Below are 13,241 nucleotides of genomic sequence, written 5' to 3' on the forward strand. Positions count from 1 at the left end.
CAAGAACTCGAAAAATTAACATTTCAATATTCAGTGTTTTTAAATGCTGCTACTTTGCTTCAAATCCTTCTAAGAACGCTTAAAAGCAACATTCTAATATTCTGTTTTATTTAAACGTTGCTACTCTGTTTCAAGTCATTCTGAAAACACTCAAAATTAGCATCTAATCTTCTATTTTTTTTTATTTGTTGCAACATGGTTGCAAATCATTTGAAAAATTCTTAAAAGTCTGATATTCTGTTCTTTAAATGTTGCAAGTTTGTTTTAAATAATTCCAAGAACAATTAGAAAAGCATTCAAATATTCTGTTCTTTAATTGCTTGTTTTGTTTGTACATTTAAAAGTAACATTTCAATAATAAGCAATTTTTTAAACGTTGCTACTTTGTTTTAAATCATTCCAAGAACACTTAAAAGTAGCATTTCAATATTCTGTTTATTTTAAATGTTGCTACTTTGTTCCAAATCCATTCTGTGAACACTTAAAAGTGAAATTCCAATATTCTATTTATTTTTAATTTGATACTTTGTTTCATAATATTCAGAGAACACTTAAAAGTAGCATTTCATTATTCTGTTCTTTTTTAAACGTTGCTACTTTGTTTCAAAACATTTCAAGAATTCTAAAAAGTAACATTCCAAATATTGTTTCCTTTTAAACTTCGCTACTTCGTTTCAAATCATTGCAAGAACACTTAAAAAGTAACATTTCAATATCTGTTCTTTAAATGTTGCTACTTGTTTCAAAATATTCCAAGAACACTTAAAAGTAACATTCCAAATATTCTGTTTTTTTAATGTTGCTACTTTGTTTCAAATCAATCGAAAAATTCTTAAAATTAAAGTTTTTTTGTTTAATATTTTGTACTTTTATTGTCGCTACTTTGTTTCCAATCATTGTAAGAGCACTTAAAAGTGACATTCTAATGTTCCACTTTGTTTAAATGTTGCTATTTTGTTTCAAAATATTCCAAGAACACTTAAAAGTAACATTCCAAATATTCTGTTTTATCTAAATGCTGCTACTTTGTTTCAAATCATTGTGTGAACATTTAAAAGTAGCGTACCAAATATTCAGTTATTTTTATTATGTTGCTACTTTGTTTCAAATCATTCCAAGAACACTCTACTTTGTTGAAATGTTGCTACTTTGTTTGAAATCATTCCGACATTCTAATATTCTAGTGGAACAAAAGGGAATGGGAACATTCTGTATCAAACAGTATTTATTAAAACAGTTACACTTACAAAAACAAAAAGTTCATGGTTGTTAATGAAAAACGGAAATTACATGCGACAGATCCCAGCAGGAAGTGCTGTCTGGAATTTGAATGGGACTTCCTGGGCAACATTAGTGTGTGTGGTTTTACAGTTTCCAGCATGGTGTCATCGGTGTGTGCGTGTTGATCATGAGTGCCCGATGAGTGAGAGTGCAGTGTCGGGCTCTACACACACCTCCAGACGTGCGAGCCGGCTCTGCTCTAGAGCGATGGCCTCCGCAGAGTGTTTGCATTTCTCCGAGCCGCACTGACAGGTGAAGTACTTGCTCTTGATGTCCCAGAAACGATCACCGTAATCAAACCTGCCATAAAACACACATAATAGCAGGAACAGGCCATAAATTCATAGAGATCCGTCATAAAGTGATAAAGCACATGCAGGAATCAAACACACAAAATTAAGATCAGTTTTGACATATTTCTGTTCTCTGATTATAATAATGTGACTAATAAGCTTGCACAATTTTCATATTGCATAAAAGCCTTTAGTAAATAAATAAATAATGTATAAATGTATATAAAAATGATAAGAAAATATATAAAAAAATTTAATATTTAAAAATTAATGATAAATAGGTGAATAAAAAATAAATAAATAAATAAATACATAATAAATAAAAAATATAAGAAAATAAATACATAATAGATAAATAGGTAAATATAGTAAGAAAATAAATATATAATAAATAAAGAAAATATATAAGAAAATAAATACATAATAAAACAAATTTATAAATAAGAAAATAAATACATAAATAAATAAAAAATAATAAATAAATAAAATATATAAGAAAATAATTATATAATAAATAAATAAGTAAATATGATATATAAGAAAATAAATATATTATAAATAAGTAAATTAAATATCTAAGAAAATAAATAAATAATAAATAAGTAAATAAAATATATAAGAAAATAAATACATAAGTAAATTAAATATATAAGAAAATAAATAAATAAATAAGTAAATAAAATATATAAGAAAATACATAAATTAAAAATATAAGAAAATAAATAAATCAATTAAATATATAAGATAATAAATGCATAATAAATAAATAAGTAAATAAAATATATAAGAAAATAAATATGAAAATAAATATATAAGAAAATAAATAAATAAAATATAAAATATATAAGAAAAATAATAATAAATTAAATATATAAGAAAATAAATAATAAATAAGTAAATAAAATATATGTATAAACAGTAAAGATTTTACAAATATTTTAGAGTATTACAAATGTTATTATATTTTCTTTAAGAATAAAATCATGCAGATTTTCAGGAATGTTGTACCACACGAAAAGACCAATCATACAACATCATCTAAACACCTGGAGGATGAATCTGCATCCCTGCATTTTTTACAGAGTGGATCACAAGTGCCCACAGTTCACCGTTTGCGATCATGTCTCTGTTTCGTTCTGTTGATATGTGCTATAAATATTCATAGCTTGAGACAGATGGAAATGAGTGGATTGTGCAGCCGCCATTACGGCTCATTGCTTTTTTTTTGCCCACCAGGATTTTTGGCACTAATAACGATCAATAGCGAGTATAAACTGTGGTGAAATCAGCATCTCACCCGAGCTCCTGTCCGGTGAAGATGTCTCTGGAGCTGAAGAAAGCGATGCGAGGGAAGCGCAGGTCCTGATGCAGCATAAACACACGCACAGGGATGATGTTCGGGTCACACAGATGGTTTATGAAGCGGCTGATGTTTCCGTAATAGCGGGCATCGATACAGTACACCTCACCGTCCTGATCCAATAGAAATATTCATAATAAATGGATGAAATAAATTAATAGAAAACTAATTAACATAAATTAAAACATCTGCGGTAGAGCTAAAGTAAAAACAGAAATAATAAATGAATAAAAAAGGTCACAAAAATTAAACATGACAATTAAAAAGTAGCGTTACAGATGGGAAATTAATAATAAAAAACTATTTGCAATAATTAATTATTTGTTAATGATTTTTCTCAAAATCAGTAAACATAAAACAGCAATTTAAAAAATGGAAAGTTAAAGAGAGAAGAGCACTAAACATTTAATTAACATAAAATAATTATCAAAATATTTAATACTAATAAAACCTTTAATAGTACAGAATAATTACTACCAGCCCCAACATATTTTAGTTTCAGTGATATTCAGTAATAAAAAAACATATATAAGAATAAATAATGTATTTATTTTTTACATTTATATCAGTTACTTTGTTTTTATGCAATTTTTTAGCATTGTACATTCATTTATTTTTCATATGTGCCATACCTTGAACCCCATATTATAATAAAATCCTGGCATGACATAAGCAAACATGACAGTGGTTGTAATTTGTATCAGGGAATTTAATTTATTTTGATGAAAACACACACACCTTGTTGTCCAGGTCAAAGAGATATGAATCGTCCTCTCTCACGTCTGCTTCAGCATCAGATATCAGCTCACCAACATACCTGACACACACACACACACACACACACGAGAATTACAGAATTAATTAATTATTTACACAGAATTAAAAACAAATTACGTTTGGTTGTTGTGTTGTGTCCTGAGAATCAGCTTGAATCAAAATAACCAGCCAGTAAATGATTCAAATAAATGATTCATTTGAATCAATCAGTTAAAAACAGTGATTCATTTGCATCATCATCATTCAAAACTTGCCATAAAAGCCTGCGATGAGTTGGTATGAACAATTAATACTGCAAAGATATTTATTAATGTAGCAAAATAATCTATTGTCTATGTCAAATAAACGCTGCTTGTTTGATTCTGGTTTTAAAGACTGCTGGATTGTTGAGCTCTAAGCAGTTTTCTAATTAGTAACAGAGGAAATCACTTTTGATTTTAGTTTCTAAACCTTTTCTAAAATCGTCTTACTAATTAATGAACAATGATTTTGACTGATTCACTCACAAAAAATAATCAGTTTGGAGAATCCGTTTAAACTGATTCTTTAGAACTTTTAAAAAGAATCAGTTCTGAAAATCAGTTTAAAATTATTCTTTAAATTTTTTTGAAAAGAATCAGTTTCAAATGGTTCTTTAGAATTAAAAAAAAGAATCAGTCTTGAGAAACAGTTTGAAATGATTCTTTTGAAATTTTGAAAGCAATCCGTTTTGAGAATCAGTTTAAAATGATTCTTTTGTACTTTTAAAAAAGAATCTGTTTTGAGAATCAGTTTAAAATGATTCTTTTGACTTTTAAAAAAGAATCAGTTTTGAGAATCAGTTTAAAATGATTCTTTTGAACTTTTACAAAAGAATCAGTTTTGAGAATCAGCCTAAAATGATTCTTTTGAACTTTCTGTTACCAGGCTGACAAAATCCTCTGAACAGTTTCTAGATGAGAAATCAACAAGACCGGCTGCTAATAAGAAGATCTAATGTTTCGAAAGACGGCAGCATGTGATCAGAGAATAGAGAGAGAACACACTCGCAGATGAAGCTTCCTTGAGGAATATCTTGAAGAGCTCGAACACCCCAACCCATCTTCTCTGTGCGGTACAGCTGGAGACGCACCCTGAACACACACACACACACACACACATATTAGAAACACATATAAACACGAAAAAACACATTACAAACAAAGACCAACACAAAACACGTTACACACACACACACTCTCTCTCTCACACACACACACACACACACACACACGTAAGAGAACAACAACAGACACACACACACATTAGAAACACACATAAACACATTACAAACGGACAGAAATACACACACAAAAAACAAATAACAACACAAACAACAGACCTAAACACACACACATAAATGCAGACATGCACACACACACACACACACACACACGACAGGCAACTGACTTGATTCCAGCCTGCACCACGCGGTTCTTGCACGTCTTGTGGCAGGAGCAGGCCATGTTACACTCGAAGATCAGCGGCGGCTCGATCTTATTAAACTCCTGCAGGAGACGATGATCCTGCGGGAACACACACACACACACACTTTATACAGCCCTCAGTGATGTATTATAGAGTTATAATAGAGATGAACAGAGCTGTGTTGTTGTACCTTGTCGTACCAGCAGCGGATGCTGAGCTGCCCACATAGACAATTACTGGACGAACAGTCATCTGTACAGCTGCAGTGCTGAAACACACACACACACACACACACACACACACACACACACACACACACACACACACACACACACACACACACACTATGATAATACAGTAAAAAAGCAGTAATTTCCATGAACTTGCCATGAAAAAACAGGACATGTTGTCACCTACTGGAGTGTGTGTGTGTACTGAGCAGTACCTGCAGGTGTGTGATGTTGCGGTCGATGTTCATGGCGGATGTTTCACAGTTTTCTGCGATGTATTTGTAGTCAGACGGACAGCCTTCATCATCCACGCCATTAACACATGGGATTGGGACGTTCTCGTAACCCTGAGCCACGTCACTACACACACACACACACGAACACCCACACGCCCACACGAACCACACATGCACGCACAAACAAAAAACACACACACTTAAGTAATAATTCAAACTCAATCACAAAACTCCCCTGGATAATAATAATAAAAATAATAATAAAAACTATAAAAAATAATATAATATTAATAATAATAAAAATAATACAAACATAATAATAATAATAATACAAAATATGTATATAATAATATTAAAATAATAAAAATAAAATAATAATAATAATAATAAACACATAATAATAATAATAATAATACAAAATATGTATATAATAATATTAAAATAATAAAAATAAAATAATAAGAAAATAATAAAAATAATATAATAATAATAATATTAAAATTAGAATATAATAACAATAAAACAATAATAATAAACTAATTAACAATATAATAATAATAAATTAATAAAAAAAACCAATATAACAATGGTATTAATAATAATAAAAGTAATAATATAATAATAATAAAAACAATAATAATAAATTAATAATAATAATAATAAATTAATATTAATTTAATAATAATAAAATAATAACAATAACAACAATACAAAATATATATTAATAATATAATAATAATAATAATAAACAATAATAATATGATAAATAAATATATAATAATAATAATAAAATAACAATAATAAAAATAATAATAATATAATAATAATAATAATAATAATAATAATAATAATAATAAATAATATTAATAACAGGGGGCTAATAATATTGAGCCTAATATGGTTTTAAAACTAAATAAAACAAATAAAACTTTCTCCAGAAGAAAAAAATTATATCAGAAAAACTGTGAAAAATGTCTTGCTCTGGTAAACATCATTTGAGAAATATCTGAAAAAGAAGAAATATTCACAGTAGGGTGAATAATGTAGATTTGCTCATGATGAGACACACACTGACCTGCAGATGATCCTCTCGGTGCGCACGATGCGGTTTGCGATTCCTCTTCGTAGTTTTCTGTTGATCTGCAGCGCCACCCAGACGGGCGTCTCCCCGCGGGCCAGAGACAGCGGCGTGTCGCCCTCTTTATTCACGATATCGATGTCTGCACCGCGAGACAGAAACAACCTGGAAAAATTAAAGACAAATTATAACTCTTAATCCCAACAGGGAAAACCAGCAACAATAAAGAATGCAGGATTATATGCGGTCACGGCTTTGCAATCTAAATATGTGATTATAATGGAAGTCAATGGGGCAAAAACAGCACCGACATCCCCAAAGAGGAGTCAACCTGAACAGTACACAAGGGTTAATCATTAAGCTCAATAATTCAGTTGCCAAGCATTTTATGCATTAGAGTCATCTAATATATTGGCAAGCCACCCAACGGTTCAGCCAAATACAGCAAAATCTAACAATGATGCTTGTCATTAGGGTCAGGGTGCAAAAAAGGGGGGTTTGGGGGGGATGGACCACCCCTAATAACACTTGAAGGATGCCAAAACAAGCCGCGTGGGGTTTCAGCCCTTTAATACTGAGAAATAATTTGCTCTGATCTGTATTTTAAACAAAACATTTACTAATTAAAATAAAAAGGCCAGCACAGTGGCTCAGTGGTGTTTCTGTGTGGAGTTTGCATGTTCTCCCTGTGTTGGCGTGGGTTTCCTCCAAGTGCTCTGGTTTCCCCCACAGTCCAAACACATGCGCTATAGGAGAACTGATCAACTACACTGACTGTAGTGTGTGTTTGATTGAGTGTGTATGGGTGTTTCCCCAGTACTAGGTTACGGCTAGGGTTAGGGTAATGTTTAAAACCTATGTTGGAATCGTTAGCGGTTAATTCGCACACTGATTAGTGCTAAATGTTGGTGTGTGTGTGTGTGTGACCCACGTGACGCAGTCGCTGTATCCCTCGCGAGCGGAGATGTGCAGCGGTGTGTCTCCGTGAACGTTGACGGAGGAAAGAGGACAGCCGGCGTTCAGGACCAGCTCTGCTATCTCAGCACTGCCTGCGAATGAAGCCCAGTGCAGACACACGTTCATCTCCTGCACACACACACACACAGATGCAAACACACACACATCAGCAAACATGTGATTAGACATGTGATGTTTGTGCGTTGTGTGGCACTCAGTTGTGATGGTTAGGATTTGTGTGTGTGTGTGTGTGTGTGTGTGTGTGAGAGACTGACCTTATCTCGGAGTGTGACGTCTGCTCCTCTGTTCAGCAGGGCTCTGATCACCTCTATATGTCTGTGTTCTGCAGCCCAGATGACGGGCGTCCAGCCGCCGCTGTCCTGAAACACACACACACACACACACACACACACACACATCACGCTTGATTCCATATCACACTACACAAAATAACACAGTAACTGCAGCATCGGATGGAAGTAGTCAAACTGTGAGTTGTGGTGTATTTTGGTGATGTGGTAAACCATGTGTGTGTGTATTCTTGTGTGTAGTTTCAGGCTACTCACCTGTGCGTTTATATCCACCTGCCCGGTGCTTAGCAACAGCATGACCACCTCCAGATTGCCCAATTTAGCGGCGTGATGAAGACCTGTGGAGCCGTCGTCTTCCTGGACCACACACACACACACATGCATGGACCCACAAAAAAAACACACACACACCAATCAGAACACCCCAATAATGTTTCTGATCACTGAACACAAAACAATGTGCATTTGATAGTGTGATAAACACAGGAGTGTGTGTGTGTGTGTGTGTTTTTGTGTATCATGGGTATGCCACAGGAGGTGGTGAATTATAAGGACATTGCTGATGTCTCCATTTCCCCAAAAGCTTATAAATCACACAGAATGAGTTTAATTCAGAAGGAAAACAGCAGTTTGCTGAGAATGTTGGGTTAATGGACTGCATGGAGCGAGAACATACAGTTTATACTAGGGATGTCCAATAGTATCTGGATGCAGCCTTTATGATGCAAGCTGAGATGTCAGACACAATGCACTCAAATGGAGCGAGTGACCTCGCTGTGAGGGGTAGGGTTAGGGGTGGGGTTAACTGAGCCCATTAAAAAGCATTGGATGCAGCTCAGATTGCACTGCACCAGGTCAGCATCCAGACCACTCTCGGGATGCCCCGATCAGGTTTTTTTGCTGAGTCATTTGATTTTGAGTATCTACCAATAGCGAAACCCGATCCGATACTTGTATAACACATAAAAGTGAATAAAGAAGAGCAAAGAAACAGATCCAGGATGATCCTTATTTTTTATTTAATTTACCTCATTTTAACATTCAACATCTCTGTTAAAGAGCCCCTATTTTGCATTATAAAGTGTAATATTTTGGTGTTGGGGTCTTCAGCAACAGGCTGATCTGCATGCAGAGTCTTATAATGTGCATTTATTTTTACATAATTCTCCCATATGATTGGTTCAGCGATTCATTTGTTACCAAACCCCTCCTTAGCACGAGGCTAATCTGCTCTGATTGGTTCTTTTTAATATATATATATATATATATATATATATATATATATATATATATATATATATATATATATATATATATATATATATATATATATATATATATATATATATTAGTTGATTTGCAGTGCATGATTTTAATTAGCAGTTCTTTATTTGTTTGCGAATTTCATTTTTATTTCTCAAAACTTCCTTTTCCCTTTGCAGTTCTATATTTTTGTGAGCAAAATTTATTTTTATTTCTCAAATATGAATTTTTGCTTTGCGATTTTTGGAGATTTGCATTTATTTTTTTTTTGCTCAACACTTTATTTTTCATTTGCAAAACATTCTATTATTCTGCAAGTATATATGTCCATAGATAGACTACATAGTAAAGTCCCCACAATTCACAAAAACAAACCGTAACCGTATGGTAAGGGCTGATGGAGGGAATTTGGCCAGGACACCGAGGTTATACCCCTGCTCTTTACCAGAAGTGCCATGGGGTTATTAATAAACACAGAAAGTCAGGAGCTCAGTTTAAGGTCTCATCTGAAAGACGGCGCTCACTGACAGTGTAGTGTCCCCTTCACTATACTGGGTCATAAGAACTAACGCAGACCACAGGTTGGGTGCCTCCTGCTGGCCTCACTAACACCACTGTCAACAGCAGCCTAGCTTTCCCATGTGGTCTCCCATTCAGATACTGACCAGGTGTAATCAACACAGTGTGTGAGAGTTTGGGAGTGTGAGATAGCGTTTGTGTATGTGTGATGCTCACAGTGTAGTAAACACAGGCTCTGTGTATGCATGTGAGTGTGTGTGATGGCCAGGGCCGGAGCAAGCTGAACTGCCGCTCTAGGCAAAGAACGGTCACGCCGCCCTCAAACCTGAAGTGAAACCGGGGAGGTGGGGTCTATTCTGCCGCCCTAGACGCGGATATAACTGAGGCGCGGGTGGCGAGGACAGTTTCGGGGACGCCACCCTCTCTATTCTGCTGCGCTAGACGCGGATATAATTGTGGGCGCGGGTGGCGTGGACAGTTTCGGGGACGCCGCTCTCTCTATTCTGCCGCGCTAGACGCGGATATAATTGTGGGCGCGGGTGGCGAGGACAGTTTCGGGGACGCCGCTCTCTCTATTCTGCCACCCTAGACGCGGATATAACTGAGGCGCGGATGGCGAGGGTAGTTTCGGGGACGCCGCTCTCTCTATTCTGCCACCCTAGACGCGGATATAATTGTGTTTGCGCGGGTGGCGAGGACAGTTTCGGGGACGCCGCTCTCTCTATTCTGCTGCGCTAGACGCGGATATAATTGTGGGCGCGGGTGGCGTGGACAGTTTCGGGGACGCCGCTCTCTCTATTCTGCCGCGCTAGACGCGGATATAATTGTGGGCGCGGGTGGCGAGGACAGTTTCGGGGACGCCGCTCTCTCTATTCTGCCACCCTAGACGCGGATATAACTGAGGCGCGGATGGCGAGGGTAGTTTCGGGGACGCCGCTCTCTCTATTCTGCCACCCTAGACGCGGATATAATTGTGTTTGCGCGGGTGGCGAGGACAGTTTCGGGGACGCCGCTCTCTCTATTCTGCCACCCTAGACGCGGATATAATTGTGGGCGCGGGTGGCGAGGACAGTTTCGGGGACGCCGCTCTCTCTATTCTGCCACCCTAGACGCGGATGAGGGCGCGGGTAGTTTCGGGGACGGCCGGCCCTGGTGATGGCGACAGTATGTTAAATAAGCTTTGCTCAGGATCAGGAGTGCATGTGTGTGTGTGTGTGTGTGTGTGTGATGCTCACAGCGTGATAGACGCAGGCTCCGCTCTGGATCAGGTATTTCACTACATCCACATGATTGTTCACTATGGCTTCTAACAGCGGGGTCCTCAGGCTCTTGTCTTGGGCGTCCACTTTAGCGCCTGCCTAAAATCAGCAGAAGCACATGCAGATATAATTATTTTATTCAATATTATTTTCCTGTCAGCATTTTAATTTCAGCAAATACAGACAAGGAGATTCGCTTCCAGAAACCTAATAGACGATCAGTATCAGCGATAGTAATATGAGTTATATTTATAGATATATTTAATAGAGCAATGGTTCTGTGTTAAAATATTACACATAGACACTGTGAGTGATCCAGAACTTGTTTAAGGATGTTGAGTAGTGCAGTGTGTGTGTAAATGTGTATAGTGCAGTGTTTGTGTGTAAGTTTGACCTGTACGAGCAGATAGCAGATCTCCAGCAGACCTCGCTGAGCCGCGGCGTGAAGAGCACAGCGCCGGTTCTGAGAGTCTGACTGATATGATGGGTCCATACCCTCCACTGACACACACACACACGGAAAGAGAGAGAGAGAGAGCGAGAGAGAGAAGCCATGAGATGTAATGCAGAAATACACATTAGGTGTGTGTGTGTGTGTGTGCGCGTGTGTGTGTGTGTGTGTGTGTGTGTGTGTGTGTGTGAGAGAGCGAGAACAGCAGCTACGCACTGAGCATGAGCAGAACTCTCTGAGCTTCCCCCTGTTTGGCTGCAGGGTAAAGCTGACGGGGATGAAAGCGCAACTTCTTCCTCCTGACCAATCAGAAACAGACAAGCAGATCACATGACAACGACATCATCGGAAATGATCTCTATCCATTCCGTGCTTCTTTTAATTAATTATTACCAATAAACAAATGTGACATTTCACAGTGTCATCACCAACACTTACTTTATTTGTTTTTATTGTTAAACTTTGTATTTTAATTTGGCATTGTTAGAAGTTCGTAATTTCTGTGTATATCATTTTGTTATGATATTATTATTTATTATTTTTTAAGTCTATACTTCAGCATTTCTTACTTATTATAAATATTTGTATATATAACAATAACATTATCTGCACCTCTCGGAGTCCTGTGTGAGTATGGCTCTCTGCAGCGCCGCCCTTCTGTCTCCAGCAGGAAGTGCACTCGGACACACCGGCTTCCCATTGGGCAGAACGAGCGACGGACCAACACTGTCCACCCCACCATCACCCACAGCAACCACATCCTCCTCCCCGCTCCCTGCAGCAGCGCCATTGGTCGGCTGAGACTGAAGCTCCGCCCCCTTTCTCGCATCTCCACGACAACGCATCCTGGCACTGCATCCAAAAGAAAAAGACTTCAGTTAACGTTGATCATTTCAACATGAATACAACCTTAAGAAAACATAAACAAATGAAACACTATATAACAGTTTAAGTTGCTAATTTCAACATATGTACACCCTTAAAAAACATAAAAATCATATGTAGTCATTTTTGCTCATTAATATACAGACTAATTAATAAACATTATAATATTATAATTAATTAACATTAAAAGGCAAGACACTGCAGGTGAATAAATAAATGAAAAATACTATTAATAATTCCAAACAGATTTCAACTGATTGTTTACATTAAGAATTGCAAACATTTCTGAATTAAAATGTCCTAAAATGTTGTTGAACATCACTTGATTAAATATATGTAATGTGCATATCTGTCTGGATGACAGTGCTGTATGTTTATTTATTTATTTATTATTTAAAATATTATTTGACGTCATCTCGAATTTTACTTTTATTAATTTTTTATTATTTACTTTAATTACTATATGAATTTAATCAACTACATCTGTGATAATAAAGAGCAAATCTGGATGACCATGTTGTCTTTATTTATTTTAATTTAATATATATTTTTATAATAAAAAAATAACTTCATCTTGAATTTTATTTTAATTCATTTTTTTATTTATTTAATTACCAAATATTTGACTTCATCTTGAATTTTATTTTAATTGTTTTTTTATTTATTTATTTACCTAATATTCGACTTTATCTTGATTTTTATTTATTTATTTATTATTTATTTATTTACTAAATATTCGACTTCATCTTGAATTTTATTTTTATTTAATTAGTTATTTTTATTTGTTTACCTAAAAATTGACTTTATCTTGAGTTTTACTTTAATTTATAATGCATTTACTTACTATAATTACTATTTGTATTTAATAAATATTACATCTGTAATAATAATCTGC

General features: G+C 35.4%; 1 protein-coding gene across 16 annotated transcripts in view; it reads right to left on the reverse strand.

The window, feature by feature from the left end:
- Positions 1 to 1,210: 1,210 nt before the first annotated feature.
- ehmt2 (euchromatic histone-lysine N-methyltransferase 2) overlaps positions 1,211 to 13,241 on the reverse strand; it is a 22,730-nt gene continuing 10,699 nt past the window's right edge. For 15 of the 16 annotated variants that reach the window (XM_073931011.1, XM_073931010.1, XM_073931009.1 and 12 more), the window contains 15 exons: positions 12,074 to 12,313; positions 11,678 to 11,760; positions 11,405 to 11,511; positions 10,987 to 11,109; positions 8,225 to 8,326; positions 7,934 to 8,038; positions 7,633 to 7,787; positions 6,699 to 6,866; positions 5,603 to 5,747; positions 5,348 to 5,425; positions 5,140 to 5,255; positions 4,737 to 4,823; positions 3,673 to 3,751; positions 2,872 to 3,047; positions 1,211 to 1,581 (listed from right to left, as the gene is read on the reverse strand). In XM_073931011.1, coding sequence (XP_073787112.1) covers positions 1,407 to 1,581; positions 2,872 to 3,047; positions 3,673 to 3,751; positions 4,737 to 4,823; positions 5,140 to 5,255; positions 5,348 to 5,425; positions 5,603 to 5,747; positions 6,699 to 6,866; positions 7,633 to 7,787; positions 7,934 to 8,038; positions 8,225 to 8,326; positions 10,987 to 11,109; positions 11,405 to 11,511; positions 11,678 to 11,760; positions 12,074 to 12,313 — 1,939 coding nt within the window. In that variant the 3' untranslated portion in view covers positions 1,211 to 1,406. 16 annotated transcript variants of the gene reach the window in all.

Source organism: Danio rerio, chromosome 19 (genome assembly GCF_049306965.1).
Source record: "Danio rerio strain Tuebingen ecotype United States chromosome 19, GRCz12tu, whole genome shotgun sequence".
NCBI classification, from domain to species: domain Eukaryota; kingdom Metazoa; phylum Chordata; class Actinopteri; order Cypriniformes; family Danionidae; genus Danio; species Danio rerio.